At 42.3% G+C, this 20,932-nt stretch overlaps 1 protein-coding gene across 2 annotated transcripts in view; it reads left to right on the top strand.

Moving 5' to 3' along the window:
* Window positions 1-20,932, top strand: part of LOC126850907 (protein dead ringer-like) — a 96,315-nt gene that overhangs the window by 53,191 nt on the left and 22,192 nt on the right. For both annotated transcript variants that reach the window (XM_050594374.1, XM_050594373.1), the window contains one exon: window positions 16,979-17,051. In XM_050594374.1, coding sequence (XP_050450331.1) covers window positions 16,979-17,051 — 73 coding nt within the window. The remainder of the gene's footprint in view (window positions 1-16,978; window positions 17,052-20,932) is intronic.

Below are 20,932 nucleotides of genomic sequence, written 5' to 3' on the forward strand. Positions count from 1 at the left end.
GCCCCGCGACGGAGCGCCTTTAATGACGGGGTACCGGCCCCGGGTATAATGCGCGGGGCGGACTTTGGCGCCTCCCTAATCAATTAATCAGCAAATCTCACTTTTATCTACGCCGTTGTAACGCACGTCATTTTCTCTTTCTCGCTTTATTAGCGGACCGATTAAGGTCTCCCTTCCTTCTAGAGTTCGGGGGATCGCTTGTGGATCGTTGAGCCCTGTCTCGACGAGGGGCTTAATTGCGGATAATATAACATCCGAGTAAGGGAAACGTCTCTCTCGAACGGAAGTGGCTCGTTCGTAACAGCTTTGTGTATCGCTTTATCGATTTCTCGTTGCCGTATCTATCTGCTCGCGGCGATCTGTGTTTCGCGATATACAATGCATACATTAAGAGGGGAGGAATTACACGTCCCGTCGTGATGAATAGATTAGAGCGATTATTTATTAACGTCGGATCTACTCCATACGCACAGGCGTTATTGCGGATAGATTGACACTCGAGCATCACGTCGCAAGAGGTATTTTTGATTGCGAAAGAAACGATGTATCGGTTGGGCGTTACCGTTGTTCGTTATCATTGAATTAACGGCTGGTTCGCGAGAGACGGATAAACGGGAGCGATGGATGGGAATCGCGAAACAATAACTCGCTCTCGAGAGATCGGTTACATCCGAAGGGGGAAACACACGGGCGAAACGTGTGGATGGGGAAGGAGAGGAGGAGATCAGCCCCGGTGTGCTCTGCTCTCCTCCGTCCGTTAATGCGTTGCCACGAAGATCTATGGACTGCCCCGTAGTTTATATGCTAATCCGTAAAGAGTGTTAAATACTCGATCATTTATCACGCCATCGCTTCGCCTCCTCCCGTCCTCCACCCTTCTTTCTTGCCTTTGCTCTTCTTCTTCCTCCTCCTCCTCCTCCTCCTCCTCTTCCTCTTCCTTCTCTTCTTGTTTCTTCCCTCTTTCTCGCATAGAATCTCTTTCTCTTTCTCTCTACCTCTTCCTCCTCTTCATTTCGGCGCATTTGTATCTCTGAGTAATTATTACTTCTCGCAATTTTTTGCCTCGTCGAGTTCACTCGAATCTACCAGTGCTGACTTCTCGGCCTCGTCGCGTTTCTCGATCAACGAATTTACGAGCGGTCGAGTTAATTCAGGGAGAGGGGAGGATGGTATTTCGACGGGGATGTTTATGGCCTTGGTGACTCTTCAACGCCAAGATTTACGATTCGCGCCGGATAATGCAATAAGAGGGGGAAGGGGAAGCGAGATGTGAGCGCAAAAGTGACGGAAGCCTGCCAGCTCGCCCACGTAAAAGCATCTCGAGATCATATATACGCACAACAACAACCGGTACTATACCAATCGATCGTGTGCGTGCGCTATCGTTGGGCGCGTGATATAAGTAGGTAAGTTTAAGCGCCATCGGCTCGCGCATACGCGTTTAGCAATAACCGCCGCAATAACGTCATGTCGAACGCGCTAAGCACGCGGTGAATGATAAATCACGTTACGAGACCGCGCTATCAAAATACGCTCGTCAAGCTGGCTAATAAATCTTTCCTGAGCGAGATGAGGGAAAATTGTCGAGACGCGTCGCCGACATTTCGATTTGGCTGATCCGCCAAAAGAGGAGCGCTAAAAGAAGTCGTAAATTCATATCATCGAGAAATGTCAATATCGATGGAGCAAACTCGTCAAAGCAAAATTGTGACAAGTAATTATTCGGCGGAATCAAATCATTTTATTGTTATGCGTTTGTGAGTCTAACGTCTCTTCGGCGGAATTTTTACATTACCATAAATACGCGCACTTGCACTTTCGTCTCCTCGCTCGAGCGAGTGCAACGGTGCACGCACGCTACAAACCTTAATTTTTCGTATTCACCTATCAATTCGCGCTTATTTACGCACTTAAGAGTCTTCTCAGTGAGTGGAAAGAGCAACTGAATATCTAAAATTAAATAGACACGTGATCGATTAGCAACTAAAGAATCTCTCAATCGGGTGTCTTGCTAACCGACTTTATACATCTTTTTTTCTATGTTATACAAAAGAAGTTTTTAAATTTGGCTCGAAATAATTTTATCGTTTCTCTTTAATATACATGTGTACAATCGTTGATTATGATGTGTTTTTGATCGCATTAAATATTATCGACAAGAAATTCTAAATTTGAAAGTTATATTGAATTTTTAACAAACGCTATTGATCAAAAATTATGTTTAAAACATTTATGTGATGTCCCTATTAGATGTTATATTTGCGTAACATTTGCGATTTTCTGTTTTTTCCCGTTCGATTAATTCGAGTTTCAGCTTGAATAATATATTTTACCTGACAAGGTTTATTTATCTTTAGTGACCAGATTTGGGATCACCTTATTCCTGCTGCGTATTTCGTAGGGATCGTTCCTTTTGTCGATGAAAATGAATTTCTCAGAACTGTGGAAAAATTTTATTAAGATTTTTTCCTACAAAAAATGTCAAGGAATTCTACTATTATTTCCTGAAATAATAGTTTTCTTAGTCGAGTCTCAGAAAAAATCTTCAAAATCTTTTTTCGAAATAGGGAAAGCTGAATACGATTCGTGGAAGCGATTCCAAAAATTTTCCATAAAAATTCAGCGTGAGGACATTCAGATTCCTACAATTATTAGCCTCTTATTCTAGAATACGATTTGTTAGCGTGAACATTTAATTATTGTCGGAAAAATTGGATATACGGAGCGCATGTTCCTCGCTTCAAACCGTACATCATTATTTTCGATGAAGCGCAATCCGGTTATATTTCTCGCAGATCCCTCACGTTTTGAAGCGACATAAAATTGTTCGTCGATCTTACTCCAATTATGTGGCGTCGTGTTCATATACGCACGCCGCTACAGGAACCGGTCGCGTTTTAAAAAAAAAAAAAACTTCGAATCGCCGCTCGATTCAATGCCATATCCCGAGTGAAGTGTTTATTCGCATTTCTTATTCGTCGATCTTACCTTCTCGTGACACGAAACCGCCATACAATTGCGCACGATCGCGCAGAGGAGAATATAAACGGACTTCTCTCACACGTATCCCTCTCGATCATCTCGGTTATAAGCGATGATTCTTGCGTAGCACGCATACCATGGATAGCAGCAGCAGCAGCCTGTATACCGATGAGGGACGAGGAGGGGGGGGGGAGGGAAGAATCTGTTATTGCACTCGACAGCGGGTTGGATAATCGCGCTCTGCAGGCGAAGTTCGATTCCCGGAATCGAAATATATTCCTTGCATGCGATATTCAAAATAACCTACGGGGATCCGCGAGAAGAACCGCGCCGTTCGCGTTCGTGGAAACTTAAAGTTAAACGGAGAAAAGAGAGGGAAAGGGGAGGGAGGGGGGGGGTGGAAGAGTACGCCGCAGCATCGCTATCACTTCGCCATTGGAATGCTATTAATCCTGTAGAGATGTCATACTGTGGGAAAAGCGGTTTGATGGCAAGCCTTGACGATTTCTCGCGTTGCTTTTGTCGATGCTATGCAATTTTAATCTTTTATTGGATGCGATAGATTGAAAACTTGCTTGATGAATCTTGAATGATACAGCTATGAAAGGGAAAAAGAGAATGTGGGGGGAGGAGAGAACGGAAAACAAACGATAAAATCAATAAGAAATATATAGTTATTTATGTCTCTTAAAATGTTGAACTTGCGCCGCTATTCCAAGAAATTTCCACCTACAATTATTTACACAAAATCTCTAGCTGTGGAAAAATCTGTTTCTACATTTCCGGAAGAATTTTTTCTTATAAGCTGCGAAATAAAGGATGTGGATTTTTTCTTTGCTGCCTTCTTTGCTCTCTCACACTACAATTCTTTTTACCTGAGATTGGCGCCAAAGATCTGCGGGTTAGACGATTGATATATTTCGAGGAAACTCAGGCAGAATTTCCGCGAGATGCAGGTTTCATTTTCCGAAAGCGGCAGGAATAAAAAAAAAAGAGGAACAGAAAGTATGTATGTGTGTGTGTGTGTGTGTGTGTGAAGAATTCGCCGCCAGGATGGGCATGGCGGCGGTCCAAAAGAATTGTTTGCAGAGAGCTCAAGAAGACTGGGGGCGGATTATATAGGGTGTCCGATAATAATCGCATCATTTCACGTTGCAAGTGAGCGGGTGAAATCGAGTAAGAAAGTCCTCTATCTATTCATCGCACGCTAAAAATAATACGATTGCTGGACATCCTATATAGGTTACAGAAGATATCGCTATAAAAAAAAAAAAAATCAATGAAAAATTATTATTGCAATAAATATTTAAAATTTTTATTTTTATACAATTTTAAGTTTATTAAATTAATAATTTTATTATGCGATAATTCTGCAAATTATTTCGTATAAGTTTTGCGTTTGCTATATTTTCCTATATACTATTTAATTAATTCTCTACTTGTATGTTATATTTTTTTTAAATACGACCAAAGGTACACATACACAATTAATAAATCTTAATATGAGAGAAATAATTTGCAAAAAAATTTACACTATTATTACTTTTAATATTCTCTCTTTTTTTGCTACTATTGTTACTATTAATAATATACTACTGAAACATATAGTAACTCGCTCTGTTGTTTTATCATATAAAGGCGCAAGACAAAGGAGCCGAAATAGAATCCACTGTCCAGGGGAGTAGTTCGTAAATGAGCAGAAGGGGAAAAGAGGCAACCGCGGCTGGGGAAGAAGGGGAGGGAGGTGGGGGAGGGTTGGGCGAAAAGAACTTCGGCCGGTCAGATAATCGCGGGCGTTAAACTTTTATAGGCCTGATTTTCATTTATATGTTAAACGCGTCATAACTCGGGAGTTAGAGAGAAGGAGAGGTGGACGTGCGCGCGTATATGTGTGCGTTCGTGTAAGTTTTGTTCCCGGCGGTGTGCTTGCTCTTTTCTCTTTCCCTCTCCTTCAGATGGCTGGTATAAGAGAGCGGGGGAGAGTTTTATTTCTAACAAATGAGCGCGGCACACAGGCACGATGTTATAATATAAAAAGATCAGAACATTTCTCTCCCTCTCTCTCTCTCTCTCTCTCTCTCTTTCTCGCGCGCGCGGGGAAGAGAGAACCGCGACTTGTCTTGACTAATCGTTTTTTTATGACTGGTGAAATATCACCGCGGACACACGCATACCTGTATGTAGGGCCGTTTTTGATGAGGCTCCCGCTGACGCATACAAGAACGTGAGGTGCCGAACGCGCTGCACCGGGCTTCGATGGCTCCATTTCCTTTAGCGCGTTTTTCCCTTTCTTTTTGAGAGTTTCGACAGTCCGACTACTTCCTTTACTTATTATATAATCCGATCGAAATCTTTGAACGTATCTGCAGTAATGATATGTTCCGGATTCCGATCCGTTGTCCGCGAGAGAAATTTCTAGCTCCTCGCTCGTTTATATCATATTCCATTATGGTTTCATTTTTTTTTGCTCGCGTTTGAGTCATTTTTTTCAGACCTCTACAAACAGCACGATGCGCTTTTGCCCATCGTAGCAGCGTTTGATTTTTAATACTCGATGCACAGCGACGGCATAACACTCGTCATTCTCGTGCATCTCTCATCTCTCCTCTTCTTTTTCACCCTTTTTCTTTGTCTTTTATTTTACCATAAAGCATTCTCCCCTCTACACTCCCTTTCTTGACCCTCTGGAACCGGAGAAAAGGAGCACGGTCATGGATTTCCGGACAGAGTACGCGACGTCTTTTCAAACTGCACAAACAATATCATATCTCGAAATCCCTTTGAAGCAGCGACCAAGCTGATTGTCACCTCGTCTTCCACGAGAGCGTATGACAAATGAACGCGCTGGAATATATTACGCGCCACTTATCCTTTAAAAAATATAGACTAATAAGTAGACGGCAATATAAATGGGGAGACTGAGAAATAGATGTCGGATAAAAGAAAACCGTCGGTCCTGAAAACCTAAATTTAAATCACGGTTTACATTGAATTTTTCTCTTACGAGAAGCTACCCCTAATTCCTCGTATAACAAAGTCGTTGTATTTTTCAAATTTTTTAAGAAATTTTGTCAAAATTTTTTTTTGGTTATATTTTGTTTTAATAAAAAAAAAATTTTATAAATTCTCATTTTTTTATTTTAATATTATCATGCTTTTAAATCAATTTTAAGTTTCTTTTTTTCGAAGAAAAAAAAATAGCTTATCCATTTACATCTTATTTTTCCGAGATTCTGCATTTCCTTTCTCAAAAAAGTCATCTTACACTCTGGCGTACAGAAACGCGTTAAAATATGTGAAATATACATCGCGTCCCCTGGGGTCTCGTAAAGGTCGCGATAAAAGTCGAACGACCATTAAATGCTCTTCGTTCTGGTAATCGTTTAATCAGCATCGTAAGATGGTTATAATCGTATCTGTGGTAGTCTCCGCGCATCTCTACTATAAAATCGATATAAAGTCGCATAAAGGTCCATCGTCGGCCTCTTAATTCTTATAGATGCGATTTACCGGAGTCTCCGACATATGTATCTTTTCCAAGATGTTCCTTCATCTCGCTGGAACTATTTACGAATATGACAAAAGTAACTTTCACGACGCGACGATTTTTGCAAATACTTGTCGAGAAAAATTGCGATGCGATACAGCGTACTAAAGTTATTAATAAAGACATAATATCATTCGCGATAGGGATGAGAGGGAGGAAAGGAGCTCTTTAGAGTCCGTTTTCCGGAGTCGTAAAAGGCGGGCATTTTCAGAATTTACGTCTCTCGGGCGAATCAAATCTATTTCTACACCGCACAAAGTATACCGTCTTTGTTCTTTCATTCTTTTCTAATTTTTCGCATTACTAAATTACTATTATGATAACGTGACTCGAAAGGTCGACAAACGAGATATCAAGCAGACAAGTTTTGATAACGCGTGGAGACATCGATGCAGGCAGAAGAAGTAACATTAGAAATTCCATGGAAAATGATTCTCAAATAACGAGACGCATTTAGAATCTAGAAATATCTCTCAATCAATCTCTTCACAAGGTAACAAAAATAACTATATAAAATCTCGAATAAAATGTTGAAGCGTATCGGGAGTAAAGGGAGAAAACCTGAAGGCAAGGCGAAAGGAGAGACGGAGAAAGAAAGAGAGAGAGAGAGAGTTGTCTTTGCCAGAACGGGGCAGAAGTGAACCGGCGAAAGAGAGAGAGAGAGAGAGGGGAGGGAGACGTTTGGGTGGGAGACAGAGAGCGAGTGAGGTGTCCGAACAAATAGAAACGTTCTCTCCGCTCGAGACTGCCCTGTGAGGTCGCCGGCTACATAGCGCTGTCGTGTAAACACGCGCTAACTGCCTCCTCTCGCAGACGCCGGCCGTCGTCTCCATTCTCGGCCACCTTCGTCGCGTTCATTTCTACCTATCGCGCGACCACCGCGGCCGCCGTCGACCGGTCGACCACCGCCTCGTTAAACGACTCACTCTTTGGCGGTCGTTGGACCACGAGCGTGTGACCATCACGTTTGGCGCTGAGCGCCACTGGACGCTCTCTTTAGCGACTATACAAGCAGCAGCAGCTGATACCATTACTTGAAGCACGTTGCCCCGCTCTGCATCACAATTGTCTTCCTCTCCGTCATTCAGTGACGCTCAGCTATTTATTCGTATTCAGATGATTGGTATCGATGATGTATAAAACAAGGATATTTCATTATCTGACGTACGATTTACGAGTACGATGAATGGCTTTCTCATAAATATCTATCAAGTGTTAATGATAAATGTTGGACTTGTAAAATTTTTCAATCGTTACGAGACGATGAAATTTTTAAGCGATTACATGGTAGTTTCTGCTTCCCCCCTCTCTCTCTCTCTCTCTCTCTCTCTCTCTGTCTCTCTTTCTTTAACGAACGAGGTCGAATTTCCTACGTTGGCAAACATATACCTCGATAAATTCTCATCAGACATACCGCGGTTCTTACGGTTCGCTCGTGAAGAACAAAGATGGCCGTTGATACGGCCATACGAAGAGGAACGGTGCGTTTTGTGTGCCTGTTCGATTAGCGTCGCGGTGCGAGTTGTTTCGCTTCCTCGTTAATAAGAGAGCTTGTAGCAGCGCGTTTCCTTACCTCCCTCGTCCCTTGGCTTTCTTGCTTGCCTCTCCCTCTTTCCATCTTTTTCACCGTCGTCTAATACGACTCGATTCGAGCCAGACGCATAATCTTCTCATGGCTGAGCCCAAGCAACTCCGTGGATACGGTAGACAATGCCTTTGCTGTTTTTGCGTGGGAGTATTATTCCCATACCTGGACGCGCGCGCGTAAATTAAGCCGACTTGACGGATACGATGGAGAGTGTCTTCTCGTCTGCTTGTATCTAGGATCACGTCGAGACTATCAAATCGTACAACGATAACTCGCGTATACAGATCGAATGTCATTCGCGAAAGTTAATTGACTCGGCGCGAGCGGCATTAAACGATCCATTGCCATGCGCTATGAAATGAAGCTCGACGGAGTATGGGAGATCTCGATATCCCTCGGGCGAGAGACATTAATACCCGTTACGGCCCCCTCTCACGGTCGTAGGTTTTGCAGCCGCGACGACGCAACAACGATGCGCGATCTTTGATCGCAGTGCGCGTTCTCCGTTCCTCGCAGCTCCACCATTCCGTTGTCCGCTTTCGGAGCCATCCGTCCCTTCATTATTTACGTCTTGATTTATTATAATCGAAGCTCACAGCTCCGTTTGATCCGTACCGTGTGTGGTGGAGACCCCCGTTTCTCTTTTTCTCGCCCTTTCTTTCTCCCTTTCTCGATCCTCTCTTTTCTCGCTTCTCTCTTTCTCTTTTCGCTTTTCGCTCGTTTCTTCGTCTGAAGATAGTCTTTCTCGGCCTACGCGTTTCTCTTTCGCCCGTATCGTGTTCAGTATGCAAGATGCCAAAGAGAAAGAGAGACAGAGAAAAGGGAGAGAGTTAAAAGACTGGACCACGAACGTACGGTCGAAAGCCACTTAGAAGCTGTATTTTACGTCAAACGTCGCCAGGTTAATCGATCCCCAACGCACACTTTTGCATACCGCGTAATTTTATCTCTCGTTCCGTGTCAGGACAAGCGGAAACGTCCGCGGAATTTCTTGACTTGTATTAACCCTGTCCTTCAGTCGTGGTACGTGCGACAACGTCGTCCACCCGTTCAACACGCAACTTTGTCGCGCGACACATCGCCAAGGGAGGAGGGAACAATTTCGGTATGCGATCCGTTCCGTCGATGTAGCATTATCGCTATTTATAATTAAATCTTCCTTGTTCGACCTTTAATTTGCATTTTATTTCCCATTCGGAGAATAATTCCACTACTTTAAGGAGACTCCTAACCCTACGCTACTGTGCGTGCCGAATTAAATTCATCATTTTATCATAGAATTTTTTTTATGACTGCCACACCCTCCGAACGAATGTAGACAGAAGAATTCATCGCGACGATAGATAGCCAATATCAAGGTGTGGCTCCGAAACGAAAGGATGCCATCGAGCTCGCGCGCGCTGCCTTTATCGCGATATCGAAATCAAATTGAACGGGCTACCGGATTAAATTGCAGAACGTCGAGCGTCGAGGGCGTAAATCTTCGACGTTTCGTTACGATCCTCGTTACGGCGACGCGCAGGTGCGAGAAAAAACGAGCGTTATAAGAAGCATCGACACATATACACACACAGAAATATTAGAGTTGCCGACGAATATATCGTCGTTCGACGAATCGCCGAGACGCGATAATAAAAGAAGAAGAGTAATAGAGCGATAAGATGACTAACGCGTCGGTTAATTTATATTAGCCATAGAGAGCGCGGAGTTTATTATTATCTAAATTGAATTAGCGCGCGCGCGCGCGCCAACATATCGCCTTTTATTTTCATCGTATCGGGAGATACGACAAAGAAGCGACTCTTGAAACAAGGATAATTTTTTTTTTTTTTTTGACCGTAAATTCGATTATTGGACAATTTGTCATCGCGCGGACGTGACTTTGCCACATCTGGAAACACCGATCACACACACATACTAAACACACACATACATATACAGCTCGGTGGCCGCAACCCCGTGAAATTGCGCGCCCGACGATCGAGCATTCTTTCCCCTGTCGACGTTTACGAGCGAATTAACCGCGAGGTAACGAACGGCTGCGCGGTAAAGGCAGGCGCTGCATTTCCGGTTTCCGTCTCGCTGCTCGTCTCGAAGAATTCAACCATAGGTGTTCATGTTCATGCGAAATGTCACACGTTCAACAGTTCGTTGAAAATTTTAATTGCAACAACGTCGATGTCTGTCTTTCAAAAACGGCCTCGATCGACTTGGTCGATCGATTCTCATGCCGCGACAGTCCGTGACCGCAGCATAGATTATTCGAGTTTATGTATATTCGGGATTGGCAACCGCGAAGGAAGGGATCAACGTGAAAGCGTTACAGAGTAAACCAGGGGGCCCTTTCGGAACATTTAAAGGGTTTATAGGCCACGGGTGGATGCGTTGGCCGCCCACAGAGGGTTCACGCGCAAGCGACTATAGCGAGGATCGTGGGCAAGAGGAAGCTGCGAGAGGGAGAGAGTGGTTCGATGTTGGAAGGGAGAAGTCAAAGTCAGTTGTCGGAGATTATTAGGCGGCCGACATAAAACGTGCTTAGGTGCGATTTAATATTTCCAGCTACGAGCATAAAATCTGTGACTGTATCGAGTCTCGCTCTTGGAAGAGAAGGAGAAGGTGAGAGAGGAAAAGAGTGAGAGAACGCGGGAGGACGCAAAGGGACCACGTAGTATTTCGTTTCTTACATTTCTTTGTCGACGCCGACATCTGGCGTCACGAAGAGAGGAAGAGAGAGAGAGAGAGGGAGAGAAAGAGTCCACCGCCTCTCTCGTAAATACTCTTACCTCTTTCATCGCAACGTGTCTTGATTATTCTTAAAGATTCTTAGATTATTATTTTTGCAATTTTGGTTCGGCGTGGAATGAAGCCCGTGAAAATTTATCCGACTGCTTTTACAGATCAATTTCATCTTGATAAGAATATTACGCGCTAAGACAATTCGATCGATGATCTCATCCGATTCTGATTATTCGTCGTCACTTGTATGCGTCTCTATGTTCGAAAGTCTAAATTCTAAGGACGCTTCTGCTCTTTAATAAAAATAAATAAAACATAAAAAACAGATATAGGAACATGAGAAGAAAGCTTCGAGGTAGCGAGGATGTAATGTCGGCGGGGTAACGTCAATGATTCCACTTGGAAGCTCGTTCGAAGCTGGATTCGTTCAAAGAAAGACGAACGACGGACACGAACGAAACCTCATTCGGAGATTAGAGCCTGCTCAAGGACACAACGGTGTGAGAGAGGATGGGCCTTTCTTTCTTTCTCTTCCCGCGAGACGATATCGGGTGGGATAAAGCCGATTGATTTCGTCCCTATAATGGGAATTCGCGAAGTGGATCCCCTTAACTTCGGGAAAGCTACGGTACCAATTCGTTTCCACCTCGCATTTTCTCGTTTCCTACAAAGCTAGCGATTGTCGGCATTACATGTGTGGCACTCTACTTTTATTCCAGTGCCATTCATCCCGATACACAATTATCGTTGAAAACCGATATCTTTGCGATTTCATGGAATGCACTTGATTTTCTCGAAATTGCTATTTTTCTCGGCTGCAATTATCTTTATCTTTTTTTATTATGTCACGTTGTATAATTACTTAATAAAATAGATAACATTTCGTTAATTTGACGACTTTAAAAATTTAGGCTTCGATGATATAAATTAATTTGTTTTTTGCATATGAAATTAATAAAAAATCATCGAAGCCTAAATTTTTGGAAAGAATTCTCAGCATTTTACATATTTTACAAAACATTACATCTTAAAATTTTAACGAAAAATTCCAAATGCGTTTCTAGCGATTTCTTAGCATCTCTTTACCGTCATACTTTGTATATAAGATTTTTAAGAAATGTTTCCAACGACCTGTAGGAGCGCTCCGCGTTGTGTTTTAAAGCGTGGCGGTTCGAGATGCGACGCGATAACCGGGCACGGGTGGAGTTTGCTGGATTGTGGTGGCAAGAGAAGGAGAGAGGAAGGCCGAGCCTCCTCTTAGGCTGCACGTTACTCAGGACGTTACGGAGATTTTATAGGAGCGTAACGCACACGGCATTATACGCGCCGCTCGCCATCATAATGATTATAATTGCCCTCGCTATCTTTAATGTCCTGAAAGCGGGTAATGGTAGCGGCTATTATGGCCGCTCGTATAACTCGCCGCGATCACGGTATCCCTCATTTAAGATTCGGCCGTTTCCAACGACCACCGGATATCATCTTACGTTTATCACTTATCGACCAAATGATCCGCGTCCTCGGATTTTTTCTTCTTATCGAGAATAATTTTGTTGAAGTTGTCTTTATTTATTGTCATACCAGCTTACGCGAATATTTTGTTTTGAGAAAGATATATTTCGTTGCTGACGATCGGATTAACACAAGAGTTCTTCTTCAGTAGAGATTAATCAGAAACTTGTTTATGGAGTCTTACTCAAAGGGAAAGCGTCTTGTGTGTGTGTATGAAATTATTTTACGCGTTCTCGATTTAAATGGGAGAGAGTAGATGCTTCACCAACCAGAGTCGAGTGTTTTCGACTTTCTTATTTTTTTTTAAATAAAACGATAATTTCACTTGCGTTAATAATATTAAAAAAAAAAATGCTTAAAAGCGTTTTATTTTTATATGTATATATACTTTTATATCGAATTCTCTCTTTGACATATTTACGCGCTCGAAACTTTATGTTTGTGAAAGATTTTTATAAGATAAAGCTTCTTGTGTGTCGAATTATACTACAGTCGCGTTTTAACGATCTCTCGAATCTCTCAAGCGAGCAAATACCATCGAAGAGACTGGGTGATAAAATTTTTATCTCACTTCGCACATTTGTGTCGTAATTCAAGCGAGCTTGCTGCGGGATCGGGCGAATTAAAATGTATTGTGGAATGATTTAATAATAATCCGGCCGTTTCTCACAAAGAGGCACAAAGGACGCAGATTAATCTGTAAATTAGTCGTTCCGCCCTTCGCATACGTATTTTTAGTATGTTGCAATGTATACCGGCTACACACATATTTCTTCTTTTTATATCATTTTTATAACTCTCAGGTCGGCGATAAAAGTTGCCGGATTACGAGTCTAATTAAGTCGATATGCAACGAAAATGTCAGTCAATTTATTTTTATTAAATATCGTTATTACGATCCCTTTAACTTAGATTTCAGATTGATCTTATTTGAAAGATTTATTTAACTTTCTTACAACTTTTGTTTCGGTATTTTTTATTAAAAAAATGCATACTTTCCCTGATATTTGTAAAAATGTAAAAATAACCGTGACTTTAGAGGATTTTTGGACGCTAACTTTTTAAAGAAGCATTTTTCGACTCATGTTTATAGGCAACTTTTTGTTCAGAATTAAATTTTCTATAAAATCTCAAAGTCTGATCGGAACATTTAGATCCACTCTGTATATCAAATCCATAAATAATCTATCAATGATATATAAATGTGAGAATACTGAGGTAGAAAATGGGAGGAAAATTTCGACTCGAGCTGATAAACAAAATTATAAATTTAAATTTATGCGAATAGATTTTGCGATCGCGTCCCTGAAGCGGGAGTCAACGTTCGAACCAATAATGTGTCGTTATCACGGCAGCGTGACGAAGGTCACCGTGCGCCTTCGCACGAAGATGTCATTTCTTCATGGTCGAGTCGGGTTTATCCGACGTCTCGATCTCCCGGGCTCGACGAGAGAGAAAAAGCTGCCTGATTACGTAAGGCTGCGCCCCGCTTCCGTTTCGCGCGTCGAGACGCACCCTTAAGCAGGTTTACGGCCGGAAATCGAACCCTCTCGTGTGCGCGTTTGCGGGGGCGGATACGACGCGGGACGCATTACATCTCGCTCGCGCATAGCTTTTCCAGGATCCAATTATGTAATTAAGATAATAAGTCGACGTGAGTGTGTGTAGGTCCAGGTCTTTTGTTTTTGTCCCTTGTCTTTGCGAGCCTCGGCAAGCCACGTATTCTACATTATCATTATCCGTTTCAGGGGAGCGTGAGATATACGCTTGAAAACATTCTATTGTACATGTATATTGCAAAAGGATTCTTGTCCTCGCTAATGATTTATGAGATGCGACATGAAAATTTATTGTTATACGTATTTCTGATTTATCGGCGTAAAATCACCGAGCCAAAGATTCAAAGTAATTGTGTTCTTGGTTTTATTGCATCACTCTCTTGCTAACTGCACGCGGTTACGCGAAGCGAGCGTTTGCCGGATTATAAACAAAGCTATCGGTATTCTTTATCAGACGGAAGAAAACAATCTCGATCTCCGACGCGGCAGAAAAAGTCGCGCATCGATAATCATTGCTCGTTAAACTAGCGGCGCGTACTCGACGAGCGAAAGAGAGAGAGAGAGGTCTTCTACCTCGCTCTCTTTCTCTCTCTCTCGTAGATTGTAAAAATTTGCGCGAAGAGACCGGGACGAGGAAGCTTAGAAATTGACTCGACCATCTGACGTTTCTGCGATTAAATTCGTGACACATTAAATGTCTCACTCTCTTGCCTATGAATATTTCATCTACTCTTTGACGAAATTCAAAATCGAAACTTTACATTACAACTCGTAATTCCAATAGCAAATGCGATATATAAAACCATAAATATATAAAACCATGAATTTTATATAGCATTAAAGATTGTCTAAAACGGGCGAACGAATTGACAATCTATTGAAAGAAAACGATAAAAATATTAAACGCGAATTATCGCCCATTCGTCCCGTACACCCTGTATGTACATATAATCACGGCACCTTCGAGTCCGTTAGCGTTACTAAGCGCGCGTACATCGATCATCGGCAAAGTTGGCTTGCCCGGGACGAAAGTCGTCCGATCAACCGACGGTCGTATCAGGAATTATTATTCACCGGCCGTCAGTGGATGAGAGAAGGAGAGGGCGGGGCCCGTGGCGCATGCATCATCGAGAGCAAATTCCGTTGCCCTGTCTTTATTTTACCACGGTAGTGAGGTACAACACGCGGGCGGACACGCATGGAAGACGAGCGAGAAAGGAGATAGAGAGAGAGAGAGAGAGAGAGAGAGAGTGAGAGAGAAAGAGCTGCTCTTCTCTCCTCTGATCCTCACGTGGCTGCCGTCAGTCCGCTTAACTGTAGATCAATCAATATACCTCGCTTGAACCCTCTCTCGGTCCCCACCTCCCTTGCCTTTTACTACGTCCTCTCCCTCCGGCTCTGCCCCTAACGAGCTCATCGCTCGTGTAGCCAAAGAAAAAACACGAGAAAGTGGTACAAAATGGCCCTTGAGAAATGCTATCCGTCCATCCGTTCGTTTCTTCGTTCCTGCGATCTCTCGCTCATTCCGTTGCTTCATTCCATCAAGGGTGTAATGGGCGAGATTGGGGTGAGGAGCGAGGAGGAGATCGCGTCGTGAAAATTGAACCGAGGTAGACGAACGGCGATCTCTCTCTTTCATTGATTAACGTCGATTAACAATCCCGTTGCACGTGGTGCGCGGTGGATCGCCGAGCACCTGCCGAGAAACCTCTACACGAGGCGCGAGATCGTCTTGCGCATGTATCGCGCGCGTATCGTATGCGTGCGTATTGTACATATTTCGTTTTGTCGCCGTACATCTCGCGCGCGCTTGGCATTTTTTCCTCGTGACAGGCGTTGACGTTTACGTCTTCACACGCGGCCGCTGCGTTTTAACGTATTACTTCCCATTCTCGACCGAACCGAGCGAGCCTCGCAGCGATATCTTCGTTAATTACATCGTCGCTAACGAAATGCGAAGGTTCAATCAATTAGACTTTAGATTGCCGGCTCGAGTGCAGGAAGTTAATTAGCTCGAATCGCTTTCAAATAGATATTTTATTATTTGCCATAAGAAAACTGTGCGATACAAACACAATTAAAGAAGCGTTCATCGACTAAAGTTTAATAATATGCGCACGTCGTTTCGCAATTACCAACTTTTCTTTTATTGTTACTTTAATAATCTGCGGACAGGGAAGGCGGAAAACTAGATAGGATGAACGGCGAGCGCGAGGCAGCGAATTAATTATCATTCACCCTTGGGTTAAAGACAGTGTTGCGAAACAGCGCGCGATTAGTCGAATGAAATTTATCGTCGCGGTAAATGTACGAGCCGAGTTGAATCGCCAAGAGTAGAAGAGAGGAAACGATCGCTTCGCGTCGAATGAACGTTTAAGGGATGTACGCGGGAAAGCGCCGGAGAAAAAGAGACTGCCGGGAGAGGTAGACGACTTAGGAGAGAGGAGCGAGCGAGGGTGGACGGCACTCGTATTATAAAAGCAATTAGGAGGTCTCAGATTAGATATAGCACATCGTACATAACAAATATGATAATACGGGCCGCTAGCCCGAAGGGGGTTTGGCTTTCGTGTACGGGTTTCTCGGCGAGGGTTTCGGGTTATGAGGCAGGTTAAACGGAATCATTAATAATCGGAGCTAACTAATCTGCCTGTCGCTATGAGCACACTTGTTTCACTCCTGTTTTTATTATCGCGCCGCGAGGTAACGTTTTATTCTCCCGATCCGAATGAGAAAAGTATTGCACGCAAGTTTTGCGAAAAGGCACACGCGACATCTGAAAATTTGTCTTGAGTGTTCTTTTTTTTTTTTTCTTTTTTTTTTAATTAATCGTCATCGATCCAATAATATTATTCGAACATGTAATGGTAATTGTATTATAATGCATTATTTGGAATGCAGAGATATATTATCGTATATAGGATATCCCGCTATCATTACATATTTAATCTCTGTGCGAATGACACATGGTGCGAGGCACTTTGCGTATCGAAACAGTAATGTGTGTTTTGACGTCAACAAAGTCATTTATTTTGATTTTTTTTTCTGTTTCAGCTGTACGAACTCGACGATAATCCTGAGCGGAAGGAATTTCTCGACAATCTGTTTACTTTTATGCAACAGAGAGGTAAGAATTTATAAACAAATTATGATCGGTTGAGTACGAAAATGACGCATAATAAGTCTGTCAATGATTTCTCAACGAGATGTGTTGTAATGCGAGTTTATATTACAAATATTGATCATCCTTCCGTAACGTTTTCAAGGACGACACATTCACTAATATAAGAATTCTTTCCACCTACAAGATTCTCCCGATATTTGCCAATCTCGCGCAGGCATAAACGTACCGCGAAAAATTCAAAGAATTTTTATACATATCCGTATATCACTAATTTATACTTCACTCGTGCATTCCGTCAAGATCTGTTTCAAGTACTGCTTCACTTTTCGGCAAAATGTACGCTGTTGGCGATACTCGGAGTCCGACAGCGTAAAAGACAGTAAAACTAATTCAGCGATCAACCGACTCTCTTCGAGCGACGACGTTATTCCGCAAATTTGTTTGGATTTCGCCGCTTAAACCTGTCGACCGTTGAGAAAGATACACACGTGTGTGACTATCCCCGACATCGGCCCGCATCTCGTTTCCTGCACACGTGGATTTTCGTAGCCGGCCGCGTCGTAAACGTCCACGTGGTTAAAAGGTTCGATAACACGTTGCATCTGCTCGGGTACCGCGAAGCACCGAAATTAGAATCGACCAACGAGACGGAACAAACCGACGTCCGTGAAATCGCACGTTTTCTCACGCGTGTCTGATAGCGCGCTAAATTGTGATCGCGCGCGCGCTAAATTGTCGTTTCCGAGCAAAGTTTCAATAAATTTGAATCCCCTAATTAACAACAAAGGCCCTCTTTTTCCGTCTTTTTTAGCACTATTTTAGCGTAAAAATCTTTTTTCTTTCTTTATTTTTTGGGAGGGGAGAGTTTCAACAAGAGAATTGATCCGCGGCGAATCGTAGCCTCCGAAGACGGTTAGACGGTGAACCGGAAACGTCGGGCTCTAATTATAAACATGGCGACTTCTCGTCCATCAATCAAGCCCGCCAGTGATGCGTCAGTGCTTCTGTTCTTTTCGCTCTTTTTCTCCCTTTCTCTCTCTCTCTCCCTCCCTCTTCGTTTCTCTATGAAGCTTGTGGCGCAACTTTGAGTCTGAGACAGTGCTATTATTATGCCTACCTCCCTAGCAATAATTAGAGTCGATTGGATCAACATATCCGTTTGTCTCTTTCTAGTCGTCTCTTCATCTTCATGCGTTAGTATTTTACGAACAGCAATTTGAAACGATAAAAAAACACTAAAGATGCTAAACGATCACATCGTTCAAAGTGATAACACATTGACATTGGCTGAATCTTGGATGACGTATGAGAATTATTTGAGCTTGCATTACTAAATTTGAAAAATCGGAAAGATATCTAATTTTAAAATCTCGGCGTCGAGAAAAAAAAAAAAGAGAGTGCGAGTGAAAAAGACTAATGTTATGAACGATAAATATGACGTATCACACGATGATGCGCGACCGTAGAGCAATGTACGTGGCGTCGTTTGTTTCGCGGGTTATTATACTTCGTGAATGGTAATAACGAGTCGGGAAGACCATAAATCCTCGAGGCGATCAATGCCGATTGATCTTTCGATTCGCCCGTAACGCGGCTCGATTAAAATCGCGTGCGCGCGCGCGCGCGGCGAAGAGGCAGAATAAGAAGGCGAGATCGAGCGAGCGCGCGTATCTCGATGTCTGTCGCGGGTAAAAGCTTGAAATATATATAGGAACCGACGTAGGGAGACCTCGGTCGTCGAGCCCCCGGGGCCCTCCCGCGGGGACCGCGTTATTGTACCCCACGCACGCAATAATTCAACACTAACGTAACGCATAACACCTTACTACGTCCGTGGATATAAAAGACCATTCATCATATTCGGGTATATTAGTCCAGCCACCACCAATTTGTGTTTGCTATCATCGCTCTCGCCCGACTCTATATAGGTGCTCTCGGCTCTTTTTAGATATACAAACGTACGGACAAATTATCACGATTAGTCGATTATTGCCTTCGACTACGACGGTTGTTCGTTTCGTGTTGATATTTTTTCGCGAGGAAGAAAAAATGACGCTTATATTATGTTATGTATTTATCGTAGGAATGTTTACATTAATCGAGTATCATATTGCGCGCATAAAAATTTGTTATTTCATATATATATATATATTCAGCTCACATAAATGTGAGCATTTATATGTTTATCGTCCGACTCTGACTGAAAGTAAAACGGAATGCTTATTTAAATAAAGCATTTGACGGCACAACAAAGACAAATAGACGTGTTTACAATCTGTAGGGTGTCATTCTCTACTCCAGTAACAAGGTTTATAAATAAGTAGTCGACATTCCAAGCAAACAGCTACAATATTCTATTTTGTTGCACCCTTCTCCTTTATAGGGCTTAAATATATGGATAATGATTGATAACTTTTATAGTATAGTGGAAATAATTATCGAAGTGCGAATAAGTATCTAAGCAAACTAAACTATTTTTGTAAAGTTACACGACTTTCATATAGCTTTATTATTTTAATAAACAGTAAACTATGTGTATGGTTATTAATAAATATTATATTATTATTTTATACACATGTATATAGGAACAATCATATATAATATTTATCGATAATTATTTATTACTGCTTATTTGAGAGAGATTGCATTCTAATTCTGATACGATAATTATTTCCAATACAGTGATATATGAGCATAATATGGAAAAATAAACGAGCCTAAAATCCTGCGCTGAATTTAATATTAGCTTCGTGTTTGCTTTGCGCTTCGTACTCGACGCCACGCGGGAACCACTCTTTTTCGGAGAACTTATCTTTTAATGACTTTTAAATCCGGCGCCGTTAATAGATATTACCAAGGCCATTTTGCAACAAAGTGTCCGTCCCGCTCTCGAACCCGCCGCGACGAAGGTATTCGTATATCAAAAGCGCCGACGAGGCACGCGGAACGCACGAATTCGCGCAAGCGGAACATAACTTTGCCCGATAACTTTGCCGTCGAAGGAGCGCCCGAGAACCGGTTCGCGAAAGTCAACACGTAAACCCTCCAGGACGCGTGATCCAAAAAATTCTGAGGGAATCGATCTTGCGAGCGGTCTCGATTGGGGTAAATAAGGGCGAGCGTGAAACACGCGTACGCAAACTTAATTATAGAGGCGAGATTTTGGAGAATTATACTCTACACGAAAACGCATATATGTACATACATATGTACATACATATTTATATATACATATATATATATATTTTTTTTTTCTTTTTTCTTTTGATTTTTCCGCCGCTTTTCTTCCATAGATGGTACATGTGCGAAGAATCTTCACATCTTCGTTCTTTATTTATCACATACATTGCTTGAAAGAGGGAGAGGCAGAGGGGGAGAGAGAGAAAGAGACCGACTTGTTATAAATCCCAACCCATTTAATATGCAAATTTCGCCACCTCCGACACAGCCCGAGGTCTACACTTACTTTCTTCTTTTTTTTTTCCTTACCAACACGAACGAGTTTCAATCGCCGATGTAATTCATATTGCAGCGAGCGACTACGCGAGTAATGCCATTCCTCGTCGAATACGTTATTATCTTTATTTCCCTCTCTGTTCGTCCTCTTGGCTTCTCGTGCAGTCACATATTATAAATATATATATATATATATATATTTGCACTCCTACAAATGTATGAAGACATAAGAATGTAAGAGAATTTATGAATCTTGAAGATTTTTTTAATCTCGAAGATGATGTTGTCCTTTTTGCCTTAAATATTAACTGAAATTAATTCTGTCTCTCCTTTTATATATGAAAATGTATCGAGGCATTAATAATGTTCGAGCTGTAAATGATATAAAAAGAATTTTTTGCAAATCAAACTTTATATATATAATATAA

The sequence above is a fragment of the Cataglyphis hispanica genome, chromosome 7 (assembly GCF_021464435.1).
Source record: "Cataglyphis hispanica isolate Lineage 1 chromosome 7, ULB_Chis1_1.0, whole genome shotgun sequence".
Classification (NCBI taxonomy): Eukaryota; Metazoa; Arthropoda; class Insecta; order Hymenoptera; family Formicidae; genus Cataglyphis; species Cataglyphis hispanica.